Here is a 17,588-nt window from a genome sequence, read left to right as displayed (position 1 = left end):
TATATGGATCTATGTATCTTCTTCTCTCTTTATCCAAATGCTTATCATCCTCTATGGTCCACATGTAAATCGTCCTTGGAAGCCTCTCTGATCTTGGACCATATACCACAACCCCACTAAGTATTTTTGACCCCTGGACTGCAAAGCTAAGGGGGGTCCATAAGCTCTGGTAAGTGGGGTCACAGGAGGGGAGTGTGTTCTTTGGGTGTGTTTTTTTGAGACTCCTTTCAACCTGGATACTTGATTTGCCATTGGAAGCACTTTGCACTTTACTTTATTGTATACTATTACTGCACTTTGCACTTCATTAATCCATTAGCGCTGTTAAATATTTGTATATCCATTCCTTAAAGTTTTAGCACCTTTGTAACAGCTGCTGTGGTCTATATTTTGGTTTGCACCATTATTTCACTAATTTTATTTTATTATTCCACCAGCACGAGTTTTAGTTTGTATTATATGGTTTCTGTATTTGTTTTACAGATGATTTCGACTTTGACCTGTTTGATGCTACTCAGCCACCAAAGGTTGTGCCCAAACCTCCTCCTAAGAAGCCAGGTAATACTAATCTTTTATAGCTTGCAAAATATTGTTAAGAAAAATATATTCTATAAAAAAATTATATTTGCTGGTTTGAGGGAAAACATAGCCAGAGTTCAGGAACGGATAATCAGACAAGCCAAAACTTCAGGGAGCCAGAGAACAGCGTAGTAGAACAGCAAGCAGGGTCTGGAGCTAGAAGGAATATCAACCAAGCAAATCTTTAACAGGAACACAGGAGAGCATCTCTAGAGATGTGACCAAGGCGAAGGCAGAGATCATCTGGACTGGACGGCTTTAGTAGCCAGGACTGACGAGCAGGATATCATCAACAGGTGAGTCACTGTGAAGAAATATGAGCTGGCAATTAGCCGACAGCTGAGCGGCCAGCTCAGAGAAGGAAGGGCTGAGCCCAGCCCTGACAATTACACAGTAGCTGTGGTAAATTAATGAATGTCTACACCAGCTTTTCTCAGCCATTTCAACCCAAAGGAACCCTTGAAATAAATGTCAGGTCTTAGGGAACCCCTGCAGGAAATGCATTGGTCTACAGCTCAGGGTACATTTGCATAACCATGAAGTTGTACAAAGTTTTTTTTTAATAATTAAGAATTTAGCATACCTCTCTTTTGCTCTATACAACAAAATTACATTCAGTAAAAATAATGAAACCAAAATAATAATCATCATAGTAACCAGAAAAAAAAAACACAGACAGGAAAAATTGTGTCCTCTTACACTAGTGGTCAGTGGGAAAAGGTCCCTTGCATTGGCTGTTAAGAGTAGGTCACTCCTACCTTCATGTTCATTGGAGAAGTGCCTCCTTATGCAGGTGGTTAAAGAAGACTTGCCCTGTTGTTTTTGGTCAGTGTAGGCAGGTGACGATTGCACCACTGCTAAAAAAAACAAAAAAAACCCTAGCCACCTCTGGTGGAACCCTGGTTGTGAAAGTCTGGTGTACACAGTATTTTGTAATGTTCAGTTTTGACTGCTTTCAACCCACAAACATTCATTATTGTAAAGACATGAAAAAGGCACCTTCAGTTTCTGTTTTGTATGTTGTCAATCTAGTAAATTTGGCTTTTTTTAAATATTCAAGGTGATTCCTAGAGAAATGTGGAAATGTTGTTCTCCTAAGTCTCATGTTGCTCTTTCTGTTATGGTGGTATCAAGGGACCTGGAGGCAACAGAAGAACCTTCCACAAAATACTCAACCTTTCTTACCATAAGTAAGATACCAAATGTATAACTACTTCAGGTTTCTGTATAATAATTATTTTCCAAACTTTTAATTTGCAGACATTCCTATGACAACAAGGAAGCCTCACATATCAACCAAAAGACCACCAAAAAAACACGGTATTGTTTTTTTCTACCGATGTATAATTCACTGTAGTGCAACTTAGTCTGTTGGGCAGTTATGACACTGCCATCATAATTTAGTACAGTTCTTGTATTTTCACTTCAAAAGTTTGGGGTTGTTATTATTTATTTTTTATATTTTTTGAGTTTTTGAAACTGTGTATGTGCATGTGTGTATCTGTATTGTGTTCCTTTTTTGTTTTCCTTTGCAATTAACTCTGACAATATATGGTGCTTAGTTCCCTTATAATCCCCTTTTACAGAGAAAGCTTAGGAAGGCTGAAAAATAGAGTATGAAAATTGGAAAGCAAAAACTTTTCTGCGGTCAAATGTTGTGGAGTGATATGGTAATATATACAGTGCTTGAAAAAGTATTCATGCCCCTCGAAATTTTCCACATTTTGTCATGTTACAACCAAAAACGTATTTTAATGTTTTTTTTTTGTGATAGACCAACACAAAAGTGGCACATAATTGTGAAGTGGAAGGAAAATGATAAATGGTTTTCCAAATTTTTTACAACTAAATATGTGAAAAGTGTGGTGTGCATTTGTATTCAGCCCCCGAGTCAATACTTTGTAGAACCACCTTTTGCTGTAATTAGAGCCGCAAGTCTTTTTGGGTATATCTCTACTAGCTTTGCACATCTAGAGAGTGACATTTTTGCCCATTCTTCTTTGCAAAATAGCTCAAGCTCTGTCAGATTGGATGGAGAGTGATCTAAACCATTCCATTGTAGCTCTGGCTGTATGTTTAGGGTCGTTGCCCTGCTGGATGGTGAACCTCCACCCAGTCTCAAGTCTTTTGTAGACTCTAACAGGTTTTCTTCTAAAATTGTAGTGTATTTTCTCCATCTTCCCATCAACTCTGACCAGGTTCCCTGTCCTTGCTGAAGAAAAGCATTCCCACAACATGATGCTGCCACCACCATGTTTCACGGTGGGGATGGTGTGTTCAGGGTGATGTGCAGTGTTAGATTTCCGGCACACATAGCGTTTTGCTTTTAGGCCAAAAAAGGTAAATTTTGGTCTCATGTGACCAGAGCACCTTTTTCCACATGTTTGCTGTGTCCCCCACATGGCTTCTCGCAAACTGCAAACAGGACTTCTTATGGCTGTCTTTCAACAATGGCTTTTTTCTTGCCACTCTTCCATAAAGTCCAGAGGGAAGAGGCTACAGGGATCTGTCTTGTAGCACAGAGGAGACTGCAAGAGAGGTTGATTGGGTAAGTAAAACTGCTTTTCCCAGTCCTCCTAGATGTAAACAAGCTTTTAACCCTTGCATTGCAGGCAGTGGCGGTACGTCCATAAGGGCGCATGGGCACCACCCCCTCTAGCACCAATAGATAGATGCATCGCATGCATCTATCTATGGCCGCCACTGCCTCCCCCTTTTCGGCGCCTAAATTACAGCGGCAGGGTTTTTTTTAAGCACCTGATTAGAGCCATAGACTCTAATAGGCATCAGAAAAGGTGACCTGCGAGCGCCATGCTGGGTGCTCTCAGGTCACTCAGCTCTGTTAGAAAAGCGAATTAATATTCGCTTTCCTAGCACTAAACCGCCTCTCTGCCAATCAGGTGCTCGGATCTGTTAGCGGTCACCTGATTGGCTGAAACAACAGGCACTGTGAGTGGAGGCCTATCAGGCGTCCAATCATAGCAGAGGATGGGAGAAGACATCGAGGAGCTGTCCCATCGCCACTGAGACAGAGTAAGTAGAGACGGCGGGCGGGCGGCACACTGGCAGCATTTGATATGGCACAGTGGCTGCATTTGATGGGTCACAGTGGGAACATTTGATTGGGCACAGTGAGGCTGCATTTAATGGGACACAGTGAGGCTGCATTTGATGGGCACAGTGAGGCTGCATTTGATGGGCACAGTGGCTGCATATGATGTTACAGTGGCTGCTTATGATGTCACAGTGGCTGCATTTGATGTCACAGTGGCTGCATTTGATGTCACCATGGATGCATATGATGGGCACAGTGGCTGCATAAAATGGGCACAGTGGCTGCATAAGATGGGCACAGTGGCTGCAAAGGATGGGCACAGTGGCTATATTTGATGGGGCACAGTGGCTGCTTTTGATATGGCACAGTGGCTGCGTTTGATGGGCACAGTGGCTGTGTTTGATGGGCACAGTGGCTGCGTTTGGCACAGTGGCGGCAATTCATGGGCACAGTGGCTGCGTTTAATGGTACAGTGTCGGCAATTGATGGCACAGTGGTGGCAATTGATGGGCACAGTGGCTGCGTTTGATGGCACAGTGGCTGAGATTGATGGTACAGTGAGGCTACAATTGATGGGGGGTTTTGTTCAGAATTTTTCAGTTTGTTTGCGCCCCCCAAAAAATTTTGAGTACCAGCCGCCACTCAGTGCTGGGCAGCCCCACTGTAAGGGAGGATTTTTACTTTTCCTGGAGCTCAGCTTTAAAGAATAAGTGCCTTTTAAAACACTTTAGTGCCTTCAATATTTCCAGGAAAATCTGGTAAGTTTGCAATATTCACCCTTTTCCTTGCCTTGCTGTTGTTTGAGAGTTCTGCTTGGATCATTGCCAGCTCTGGCAGTTAAAATTTCCTTTTGTTGTCTGATGAAGCTGTCTGCTATACAGGCCTTTTGGCATGCAATTATGTGAAACAATGCAAAGGGAGTGCAGGAATGATGAAGAAATTAGTTAATCGAAAGGGATGCTGGAGATGGGGAGTGTTTTATTTTACAGTAAACTACACTGCAGTAAAAACTGAAATCCAAACCTGTAGATCCATAGAAGGAGCATTGCCTACCTGATGAATATTTCATTTTTTTAATTTAGGCATAGCTGCACTGCACCAGCCCTTCCCACTCCCTTTTGTGTGCAATCTGGTGATCGCAGAACACACCTGCTGGTGATGCTGTGACATCCTCTTTACTGCCTCTTACACAAAGCCTATAGTAAAAAAATGTGGACAGTAAGGGGTTTGTTTACTAAAGAAAAATACACTGTTCACTTTGTAAGTGACGTTGCACTTTGCAAGCAAATTTTCCCCTGAGAATGTGGTGCAGCTTCAGTTTGCAAAGAATACCTGAACACGTGCAAGGAAAGTAAAAAACAGCATTTTGCTTGCACGTGATTGGATGATGAAAGTCAGCAGAGCCTCACCTCATTCACTAAGCTCTGGGGATAATTGCCACGCAGAGTTCAGCTGCACTTGCACAGTGAACAGTCTATTAGCCACCAATCGGATTCAATTCTGCCTTGGAAGTTGGATGTTTAAATGTGATTGGTCATGCAGGAAGCAAGTTAGAGTTGGAAAGTAAGGCAAGGCCATACATGGGTCAAATTTCAAAAAAATTTTCTTTCGAAAATCTTATCTAAGAATTTTCGTTCGAATTTCGCACCATTAGTGCGGCCATCGAATTTCAGTAATTTTGGAAATTTTTTGAAAAACAAACAATTTTCTAATCAATGATAGGAGAATCGTGCGAGAAATGTAATCGAAAAAGAAATGCGCATGAGTGCAAGAAAAGAGAATTCCCGGAAAGAAAAGAAGATTCCCGGCCACGAAAATACTTTTCTGTAGCAACAGGAGGTGAAATTGAAGGCTTGGTTGGTCGAATTTCAAAATCAATGGTGGCACCTTCGGATCACAAAACACACAAAATTTCTGATTTTCAAGAGAAATTTCTTTCGAAATTTGACCGTGTATGGCCAGCCTTACATGAACATTCATATGGGGAAGTTTTTGACCTGAAAACCGTTGCTCTGTTTACATTCTAAGAAATATTTACAACTTTTTGAAAGTACAAATGATCAGAAAATGGATGAGGTCTATAAAACCATGAAGCCGTTTTCAGTACATTTATGAACTCATTTGAAGTACAACACAAACTTGTAAGTCTTTAGTTATCATCTGTTTTAAGAGCTGTGTGGCGTACTCTTCCACTGATCTTATAGGAAGTAAAATCTTCTTGGGCACTGTGTTGAATTTTTGCCACCTTTAGTCAACTTGATTGAAGATGAATGGAGGCCAGGTCTTTAGACATTCTTTTGTTGACTTGCTTAATCTTATGAGCTTTCATACTTTTTCTTCTGAGGACCTCTGCAAACTTTTTTGATAGGGCCACACTGCACTTTACAAAATTAGGTCAAGTAGAGAGTAGATGGTAACCAGCAGTGATTGTTTCTTTTCCTACTATTCAAGATAGGTCAAACCCATGCTTTAGAACACCCAGTCCATTGTTTGAAATTTCTAATTCGTTTTTTTAACTGTTTGTTCAATGAAAATATGTAATAATGTTGTTTCTTAAATTAGAGTGACTTTATTCTGGGTTTTTACTGCTATTCAGAGTTCCTTTGTCACTTTATGTCCTGCTGACATCTTTTACTAGGCAGAAAGTTAGGGGAACTCTCTGCCAGCAACAATGACAGGACAGGAATAGACACATGTTATTAGAATATGTAAGTCTAGAACCCGTGTCAGATTTTTAGAATTTTTATTTGTCATTGTACCATTGCCTCCAGTACACAAAGTTAAGAAAAACCTCTTTGACAAGGTCATAGATTTGCAGTTAAAAGACAGTGATGCTAATCCTTCCCTGGTCTTTTGGAATTGGCCCACTACTGTCCACTGATTACAAGGAACATGGATCTGATGGGGAACTAATCTCTTAGCATCTCCATCAGGCCTCACCAACTGTCAGTGTTCAGTCCCTCGTCTTTGGGTGCTAGGTTGCTAGCAGCCTGCATGCTAGCAACCAGTGAAGCTTTGCATCCAACAGTGTCCTAGAAATCCGTGATGGGGATGGAGGAAATATGCCCAATTTCCTGCTCACACTGTGTTCAGTGCACAGCCCAATTCTGAGAACTCTGGTCTGTCTCTGTACGCCAGTTTAGAGTTGGTCTTAATTACATCCAGTTTCCTTATCTACGAGCTAGAGGTTTTGAATTTGTTGCAGCCATAGCAGTGCAAATAAAAACTAAAAAAAAAAAGAATTCAAAGATTAATTTCGGTCCAAAAAAGTTGCCACTTGGGTGGGGTTGGAGTGGTTGCCACTTTTTTGTACAATTGGTTGAATTGGGTGCAAGGATGCCTTCGCTGCCACTGTGCTTTTGCTGGGTGTCATGTGCCTTTAATGAGGGGTGGGCTACCTTCAGGCACATCTGCCCTTAATCTATCCATTCTAATATGTGCTCCTACTATGGAGACTCTAGGACCGCAGTAGATACAGAGGCAGGACCGAATAAACATAGGGGCTATTGGAGCTGCAGCTCCAGGCCCCTTACCTCAAAATAGGCCCATTTGCCAAAAAAACAAAAAACATGGTCACAGATAGCTGAAGACCTACCCCACCACTGGTCAAATCTTAGGGCTCCTATCATCTATGGCTCCTTGTGCAGCCTATCAGAAGCTACATACAGAGCGGCCAGTTTGAATACAAGCTGACACACTCTGTTTCCAGCAGACTGAGAAAAAGAGCTCACAGTGCCTCTCACTTCTTGTCAGAGGCATTGAGTTCAATGGACAGCTCGGACCCTGCAGAGTTTGACAGGCAGCACCGCCGGTCAAACTGGCCTATTGATTTCAATGGGGCCACTCTGCAACTGCAAGCCAAACACGCTTGCAGTGGTAGCATAGTCCAACAATGTAAAACTACTATTCAGCAATGTAAAAAAACAAGGAGGCGGCAGTAGCACCTCATGAACGCCTGTCAGCTGTTGCTATACTACTAGTTGAAAAGAAATCCACCACAGATCACTTTTCAGAGGGCAGTAAGCATTACTGCAAATGTGAAAGAAACTTGAAACACATCATCCGTTTCACACTTGCCACCAACCAGGTCACTCCCCAGCCACTTCCCATGTTAGCCACCCCCCTTCAGCTTATATCACAGGTGACCATTTCCCAACCTGCAGATGTCAGACCCTACTCCAAAAGATATCACTCCCAGTTACTCCCCCCACCCGCTGATTGATATGCCTCCATGACCACCTCACACTCCCCTGCTGACAGACCTCTCTCCCCAGCCTGTCCCCACACACCCTCTCACCTACTGACCTGTCATACCCTCCACACGCCTCTCCTGTACATACTGGCCATTGTCATACCCTCCAAACTCCTCTCCTGTACATACTGCCCACTGTCATACCCTCCACACTCCTCTCCTGTACATACTGCCCACTGTCAAACCCTCCACACTCTTCTCTTGTACATACTGCTCACTGTCATACCCTCCACACTTCTCTCCTATACATAGTGCCCACTGTAATACCCACCACACTTTTTTCTTATACATAGTGCCCCTTGTCATATCCCCCCAAAATCCTCTCCTGTACATACTGCTCACTGTCATACACTTCTCTCCTGTACAAAGTGCCTGCTGTCATACCCTCCATATTTCTCTCCTATACAAAGTGCCCCCTGTCATACCCTCCAGATTCCTTGCTCCCGTACAATACTGCTCATTGTCATACCCGCCACATTCCTCTCCTGTACATACTGCTCACTGTCATACCCTCCACATTCCTCTCCTGTACATACTACCCACTGTCATACCCTCCACACTCCTCTCCTGTACATACTGCCTATTGTCATACCCTCCACACTCCTCTCCTGTACATACTGCCCACTGTCATACCGCCCACATTCCTCTCCTGTACATACTGCCCACTGTCTTACCCACCACACTTGTCTCCTGTACATACTACTCACTGTCTTACCCTACACACTCGTCTCCTGTACATACTGCTCAGTATCATACCGTACACACTGCTCTCCTATACATATGGCCCACTGTCATACCCTTCACACTCTTCTCCTGTACATACTGCCCACTGTCTTACCCTCCACACTCGTTTTCTGTACATACTGCTCACTGTCATACCCTCCACATTCCTCTTCTGTGAATACTGCCTACTGTCATATCCTCCACACTCCTCTCCTGTACATACTGCCCATTGTCATACACTCCTCTCCTGTACATACTGCCCACTGTCATACACACCTCTTCTGTACATACTGCCCACTGTCATACCCTCCACACTCCTCTCCTGTACATACTGCCCACTGTCATACCCTCCACACTCCTCTCCTGTACATACTGCTCACTGTCATACCCTCCACACTCATCTCCTGTACATACTGCTCACTGTCTTACCCTCAACACTCCTCTCCTGTACATGCTGCTTACTGTCTGTCAGGTCTCTCACTTACCAGACTGGAGAGTCCCCTTGGGCAGAGGGTAGGCTCCCTTACGTATCCGACTTGCGGCCCCTGGTAGAGCAGACAGGAGGCCCACGAGTGCGGAGTTTTATAAGAGCCTGTGCAGGAGTCCGTGTTCCGGAGGTTAGCAGTCTTCAAACAGCAGATGATAGTGAGCGGAAAAGACAACAGATGCTGAGCAGGAGCTGGAGACAGGTTAGTGCACAAGCTGGGTTTGGCAACAGGCGGGCAGCAGAGGTACAGAAGGAGCAGGCAGAAGCGAAGTCAAAACAGGCCGGGGTCAAATGCAGGCGGAGGTCAGGAGAGTCCAAAAGGCAAGCCGGGTCGTCAACAGATCAGGAACACAGGAATCACAGGAACTAGGAACAGGAAACAGGAAACAGGAACTAGGCACGGAGCTTTTGATCAGGCAGCACTGATCAGAGGGAGAAGCAAGCCTAAATAGGCTGATTGGCGTCAAACGCTGCGTTCGTGCGCGCGCCGTTACGCACAGGCGCCCGCACCCCCGGGCGCGCCCCCGGACAGCGGCATGCACACCAGCGCCACCAGCTGAACGCATAGCAGCGCCCATAGAAGCAAGCCCCCGAGCACCCGCAGGAAAGCGTGCACCAACGCGCCCCGGCGCGCGACAACGCCCAATCAGGTAAGCTCTCTGACAGTGCCCCCTCCTCAAGGGCAGACTCCGGATGCCCAATTGGGCCAACTTGGAGGCATGTGAGTCCTTGAAAGCTTGCAGGAGTTCCCCGGCATGCAAATTATCTTCTGGTTCCCATGAATTGTCCCCAGGGCCATATCCCTTCCACTTTATGAGGTATTGGGTTTGATTTCGTCTTTTTCTGCAGTCTAATATTGCCTCTACTTCAAATTCCTCCTCGTCGTCTACAAGGATGGGTTTGGGTGGACCAACAGTACGGCCAACAAAAGAATTGGGGATATCCGGCTTTAAGAGAGATACATGGAAGACCTGGTGCACCTTCAGGGAATTCGGCAGATCAAGCTCGTAGGCAACATCATTAATTTTCCTCCTTACCAGGAAGGGACCCAGGAACTTAGGGCCTAGTTTTTTGGATGGACATGCCAGTTTCAGATTGGCGGTAGATAACCATACTGGGTTACCAGGTTCCAACACAAGTTCTCCATGCCTCTTTTTGTCAAACACCTTCTTATAACCTTCTTGGGCCTTGGCCATGGTATCTTGTAACAGCTTATTGTTCACCGAGAAGAAATTCAGGGTATCAGATACTGCAGGAACAGAACATTCAGGTATTGATCCAGGTAAAAAGGTCGGATGAAAGCCATAGTTGGCATAGAATGGAGTCTGGTTGGTGGCTGAATGCAAGGAATTATTATAAGAGAACTCCGCAATAGGGAGTAGGGGGGCCCAATCGTCCTGGGTGAATGCGGAGAAGCAGCGGAGATACTGCTCCAGAGTCTGATTCGTCCTCTCAGTTTGCTCATTGGACTGGGGATGGTAGGCCGAGGAGAATGCCAACTCAATTTCCAAGGAGCCACAGAGGGCCTTCCAGAATCTGGAGGTGAATTGGACGGTCAGAAACTATATTCTTGGGAACTCAATGTAGCCTGACAATTTCTTTAATAAACATATCAGCCGTCTCCGTGGCCGATGGGGTACCCTTCATTGGGAGAAAATGAGCGATTTTAGACAATCTGTCTACCACGACAAAGATGGAGGAGAAGCCTTCTGATGGGGGGAGTTCAACAACAAAATCCATTGAGATCATGCTCCATGGTCTCTCTGGGACTGGAAGAGGTTTTAACAGTCCCCAAGCTCTGGCCCGGCTGGTTTTTCTTCTAGCGCAAGTACTGCAGGAATCAATGAACCTTCTACAATCCCTGATGAGATGAGACCACAAGAAGGTACTCGTTTTTCGTGAGCCGAAATGTACAGCTAATTTGTAATTGTGACACAGTTCCAATACCTGTACCCTTAGTTCTTCGGGGACCACAATCTTGTTTTCATGCCAAAATAGGCAATCCTTGGTACAGGCCCCAGCGGGCGGCGTCGCCCCCATAGAAGCCTGTCTGATTCGAGAGATTAGATCTTCCTGAAGAAGCAAGAAATTCCCAGGGGGAAGGATGGTATCTGGAGGTGCGGTTTCTTCCGAATCATGGAACATTCATGAGAGTGCGTCAGATTTAATATTTCTGGATCCGGGTCTGAAGGTGACATGGAACTGGAATCGAGAAAAAAAAAAAGTGCCCATCTGGCCTGCCGGGGTCTTAACTTCTTAGCCGTTCTCAGGTATTCCAGGTTTTTATGGTCCGTGTAGACCAGTATGGGATAAGCAGCACCCTCCAGAAGGTAACGCCATTCCTCCAAGGCCGCCTTAATAGCTAGGAGTTCACGGTCACCCACATCGTAGTTTCTCTCGGAAGGTGAGAGTTTTCGTGAGAAAAACCCCACAGGGTACAGAAGAGCTTTGGTGCCTTGTCGTTGTGAGAGTACGGCCCCTACCACAATTTCGGAAGCGTCAACTTCCAACACAAATGGTAGAGCTGGGTTGGGGTGTTTTAAAATGGTGGCTGAGGTAAATAGAGCCTTGAGTTCCTCAAAGGCCGACTGCGCCTTAGGAGCCCAGCAAAACCGGCTTCCTTGTTTGGTAAGTTCAGTAATAGGAGCGATTATCAAAGAGAACCCTTTTATGAATTTTCTATAGAAGTTGGCAAAGCCAATAAAACTTTGTACCCCTTTCTTATCAATAGGTGCAGGCCAGTCCAGGATAGCAGATACCTTTTGGGGATCCATCTTGATGCCCTCAGGGGAGATGATCAGGCCCAGAAACTGAATGCATTGAAGCTCAAACTCACATTTCTCAAGTTTTGCATAGAGCCCATGTTGCCTAAGTTGGGTGAGAACATTTCGCACATGCCTGCGGTGGTCGGTCAGAGAGGCGGAGAAAATCAAAATATCGTCCAGGTAGACTATGACATAGAGGTCTAGGAAGTCATGGAATACGTCGTTGACAAAGTGCTGGAAGGTGGCTGGTGCGTTGCACAGGCCAAAGGGCATGACAAGGTACTCATAGTGCCCGAATCGAGTACGAAAAGCTGTTTTCCACTCATCCCCTTCTCTTATGCGAATTAAGTTGTATGCCCTGCAGAGATCCAGTTTGGTGAAAACTCTTGCGGTTCCCAGTCTCTGGAATAACTCGGGTACTAAGGGTAACAAATACAGGGACGTAGGGTGTGGTCCTTCTTCTCCACGAAGAAAATGCCTGCACCGGCTGGAGACGTGGAAGGGCAGATAAACTCTTTCTTTAAGTTCTCGTCAATGTAGTTTTTTAAGGTGCCCAGCTCCTGCCCAGTTAGTGGAAAAAATCCTTCGAAAGGGAACTTCGGTTCCAGGTAAAAGTTCTATTGGGCAGTCATAAGGCCTGTGAACTGGAAGAGTCTCTGCCCCCTTCTTACTGAAGACATCCTGGAAGTCCCGATAGGCCTCGGGAAGAGATGGGCAAAGTTTGGTGTCCGAATCCAAACAAAGACATTGAGTCGGTGAGACGGGGGTCCCACGTAAGCAATGTTGCCTGCAGTAGTCAGATGAGAATTGGATTCTTCCTGTGGACCAGTCAATGCTGGGGTTATGTGCCTGTAGCCAGGGCATTCCGGGAATGATTGGGAAGAGAGTGGAGGAGATGACATCCAAACGTAAGAGTTCCTGATGTTCCGGGCCTATGGTGGCCAGTAGCGGAACAGTCTCACAGGTGACTGGACCTGAACTAAGGGTAGAGCCATCAGCTAGGAATACTGCAAGACCCTGGGTCTTAGGTTGAAGAGGAATGCCATGATTATTGACAAAGGTTTGATCGATGAAGCCACTGCATGCTCCAGAGTCAATAATGACCGACACCGGGATGTTCTGTAATACAACAGAGATAGTCAAATGGTTACCAGGTTTGGACAAAACAGATGCACAAGCGGAAGAAGACGTCAGACACTTACGTATCTTGTTAGGGCAGGTCCTCACAAAATGTCCTTGTTCCCCGCAATACAGGCATAGGTTGTGCGTACATCTGTGCATCTTCTCTTCCGGGGTAAGGGATGGCCGGAGCAGACCAAACTGCATGGGTTTGGGTGCTTCCGTGGCTGAAGTAGAGGAGAGAGGCAATTGGTTGGGGGAACTGGGAACTCTAGGGAGCATCCAAATAGGACGAGGGTGACCAGAGGACCTCTCAGAGCGTCTTTCTCTCAGACGTCGGTCAATTTGAATAGATAGGTTTATAAGTTTGTCCAGAGTCTGGGGTATCCCAACATGTGCCAGTTCATCCTTAAGGGGATCAGATAACCCCATCCGAAATTGATGACGCAAGGCAGCGTCGTTCCACTCTGTATCAGAGCTCCAACGACGAAACTCAACTGCGTAGTCTTCGGCCGCTCTGCGGCCTTGCTGCAGGGAATGCAGGGCTGCCTCAGCAGTAGTAGTAAGTTGAGGGTCCTCGTACAATTGGGACATTGCCAGGAAAAAAGTGTCCAGGGTATCTAAGGATCTGGACTTCTGCTCCAGTAAATGATGAGCCCAAGTCTGGGACTCGCCGGACAGCAGTGCAATGACAAATCCCACCTTAGTGGCGTCCAGAGAGACGCAGGCGTTACGGAAGGCCCGGTATTTGCGACGATCTCCAGTAAATTTCTCAGGTGTGGGTACCCTGGGTTCCGGAGGGAGCATTACTACGGAGGGTGCTGAGAAGAGTCCGGCAGATGGTGCCCCCTGGGGGGGAGGAGCAGCTGAGAGGGCTTGGACCTGACCCTCTAATCTGGTGTAGCCTTCTTGTAGGCTCTTGACTGCTTGGGTAAGGCCTGCGAGGTGCCTACAAAGTTCATCCATGGGGGAGGCCCCCTGCCAGGACTCAGTCATGGCTGCCTGATACTGTCAGGTCTCTCACTTACCAGACCGGAGAGTCCACTTGGGCAGAGGGTAGGCTCCCTTATGTATCCGACTCGTGGCCCCTGGTAGAGCAGACAGGAGGCCCACGAGTGCGGAGTGGTATGAGAGCCTGTGCAGGAGTCCGTGTTCCAGAGGTTAGCAGTCTTCAAACAGCAGATGATAGTCAGTGGCACAGACAACAGATGCTGAGCAGGAGCTGGAGACAGGTTAGTGCACAAGCTGGGTTTGGCAACAGGCGGGCAGCAGAGGTACAGAAGGAGCAGGCAGAAGCGAAGTCAAAACAGGCCGGGGTCAAATGCAGGCGGAGGTCAGGAGAGTCCAAAAGGCAAGCCAGGTCATCAACAGATCAGGAACACAGGAATCACAGGAACTAGGAACAGGAAACAGGAACTAGGCACGGAGCTGTTGATCAGGCAGCACTGATCAGAGGGAGAAGCAAGCCTAAATAGGCTGATTGGCGCCAAACGCCGCGTTCGTGCCGTTACGCACAGGCGCCCGCGCACCCGCACGCGCCCGAGCGCACCCCCGGACAGTGGCATGCACACCAGCGCCACCAGGTGAACGCATAGCAGCGCCCATAGAAGCAGGCGCCCGAGCACCCGCAGGAAAGCGTGCACCAACGCGCCCCGGAGTGCGACGACGCCCAATCAGGTAAGCTCTCTGACACTGTCATACTACACTCCTTTCCTGTACATACTGCCCACTGTCTTACCCTCCACACTTGTCTCCTGTACATACTGCTTACTGTCTTACCCTACACACTCGTCTCCTGTACATACTGCTCAGTATCATACCGTCCACACTGCTCTCCTGTACATACGGCCCACTGTCATACCCTTCAGACTCTTCTCCTGTACATACTGCCCACTGTCATACCCTTCACACTCCTCTCCTGTACATACTGCCCACTTTCTTAAACTTCTCTACTGTACATAGTGCTGCTGTCATACCCTCCACATTTCTCTCCTGCGCATACTGCCCACTATTATACTGTTCACACTCCTCTCCTGTACATACTGCCCCATCATACCCTCCACGCTCCTCTCCTAGACATACTGCCAACTGTCATATCCTCCACACGCCTCTCTTGTACATACTGCGAACAGTCTTTCTCTCCACACTCCTTTCCTGTACTTACTGCCCCCATAATACCTTCCACACTCCTCTCCTGTACACACTGCCCCCCATCATACCCTCCACATTCCTCTCCCTCACCTGCACATACTTCCCACTTTTATACCATCCATACTCCTCCCCTATGCCTCTTACCCACAAAAACAGTTCTTTAAAATTATATTGAATATCCTGAATGTTACCAGCTCTAGAATGGGCACACGTTTGTTAGTTCAACTAAAGGAAATCTCAGTCCTCATATTTGTTATGCCCATGATTAGTTCTCATTTAATTTTGTGATTACTATTGTGATGTATAGAGGAACATGGGGGGTGTCAGCTACTCTAAATATACCACTGGAAAAAAAGTGTCCCTGAAAATATTTTTGAAATGTTGGCAACTACTTGGCCACTGGGTCAGTAGGGGGCCCCATGAGAGGCTCCTGGGATTCTGTGATATTAAAGCGGTAGTAAACTTTGCTAACATTACTACTTTTTAGAGGCCCTGAGGTAGGTTATGCCATAATGTACCCGGGCGCTTTTACTTGCCTTGGACGGGCTGCATTGCTGTCACTCTCACGCATGCTTAAGCGCATACTCTATCTCTCATCCCTCCTCTTTCTCTAATCCTCCCTCCCTTAACCCTCATCCCTCTCTCATCCCCTTTCTCTCTCTCTCTCACTCTCATCCTCCCTCTCTGTATTTAATTTGTTATAACAAACAATAGTTTGCATTTTTATTTTATTTATTTTATAAAAAGCCCCACCAAAATCCTCAGCACCAGGCCCATGATGTTCTTAATCCGGCCCTGTACAGAGGTCCTCTGACGTAAGCAATGGGGCTTACATATATATTTGCAAAGTGTGCAAACAAAACCCTTTGTTTTTAATGTAAACTGTTAGGGTCCATTTGGTTGTTTTGTAGGCTGGCTGGTAAGTGTACTGGGAAATCATTTTTGTCTGTCTGTGTTCTCCACAAAAAAGCCTATAGATACTGAGATAAATGGGAGATTGTCTTAAAGGATAAGTTCACTTTTTCGAAAAAAAATTATAAATGTAAAACTGCAATCCATATTATATAGCCACTACAGTATTGAATTTATGTCACATTTTTATAGATTTATTCTTACTGTCTTACCACTTTGTTTTTTTTTAAAGATCCCAATGACTTTGACTTGTCAGATGCCTTAAATGACAAGAATGATCGGCCTGGAGGAGAAGGAGGAGGTATGTTGTGAAATGATGACTATAGCTATTTTACTTACCTGGAATGGAATAGACACGTTGTAGTAATTTAAGTTTACTAAACCTGAAAATTTGTGTGTATGTATTTGATATGGGGAAAAAATCCCAATTTGTTTAGTGAGGTGCAAATCTGGTCCTGTCCCCAAATTTTCAGCGTCGTTATCTTTGAGACTTCTGTCACTTGCACACCCATGCACAGTTCATAAAACGAACTCCTGGAATATGTGACATGAACGTCCTAGGATGCTGATTGGGGGCACTAAAAAGAAATAAAAATAAATAAAAATAAAACTGTCTACTTGTGAAAGAGGAAGGAGGAAGAGGAAGCAATTTTAGTAAGTAAAGTTCAGCTTTAAGGCCCCTTTCACACTGGCAGAGTCTGCCAGTGGATCTGCCCATTCAGCAGGGGATCTCTACGCTGATTCCCGCTGAGCAGGCAGTTGATAGGTCCACGTCTGCTCCTCTGACGCAGAGCGGACACAACCTGCTGTACTCTATAGGCTATTGGATGGAAACGGACCACCTGTCTGCTTCCATCCGACTGTCATCTGATCTGCCAGACGGATGGTGAACAGATCCCCATCCCTCTGTTTTTAGCAGATAGGATACGGATCCCCATTCATCTGTTTTTAGCGGACAGGATCAGATCGGATGTCAGCAGGTGTCAATGGACACATGTCCGTTAACATCCGCTACTCCATAGAAAGTAATGGATCGGTCCGCCAGTGTGAAAGGGGCCTAAGGAAGATAGATGAGCATTTATGTGTGTTTGTTATTGAAATATGACATTTTTTAGAATGTTTTGGAAAGTAAATGGCAAGTTCTACCTGCCATGCATATTTTTTGTAGCATAAGCATTTTAGCTTGGCAGCTGTAAGAGAATTAGATTATGGAAAGGTTAATACTTCCATCAATGTTATACTGCCATAAATTTCTATAACTGGTAATACGTTTCAGTGTGTAGAAATGTAAGACCAGTTGCCATTAAAGTCATCCATTACTCCAACAGGACATGGTCAAAGACTGCAGACATGCAACAGAAGATGGCCAAAGACTACAGACATGGTCAGAGGCTGCAAAAATGCTATAGGAGTTTTTGGAGAGTGGGTATATGCTTCAAGAGACCGATTACATGAGACTGCTAGGGATGACTGTTATTACACTGCAGTAGGGAAACAAACTACTTTCTTCAGCTTCCCCAAGGGCTGCACAAAAAGGGCCACAAG

General features: G+C 45.7%; 1 protein-coding gene across 2 annotated transcripts in view; it reads left to right on the top strand.

Moving 5' to 3' along the window:
* Positions 1-17,588, top strand: part of CD99L2 (CD99 molecule like 2) — a 150,324-nt gene that overhangs the window by 108,993 nt on the left and 23,743 nt on the right. For both annotated transcript variants that reach the window (XM_073599285.1, XM_073599286.1), the window contains exons 4-6: positions 484-558; positions 1,840-1,899; positions 16,276-16,344. In XM_073599285.1, coding sequence (XP_073455386.1) covers positions 484-558; positions 1,840-1,899; positions 16,276-16,344 — 204 coding nt within the window. The remainder of the gene's footprint in view (positions 1-483; positions 559-1,839; positions 1,900-16,275; positions 16,345-17,588) is intronic.

This window comes from Aquarana catesbeiana, linkage group LG09, assembly GCF_042186555.1.
Source record: "Aquarana catesbeiana isolate 2022-GZ linkage group LG09, ASM4218655v1, whole genome shotgun sequence".
NCBI lineage: Eukaryota > Metazoa > Chordata > Amphibia > Anura > Ranidae > Aquarana > Aquarana catesbeiana.
Note: the sequence above shows the minus strand (reverse complement) of the source record. Positions and strands in the feature narration are given on the sequence as shown.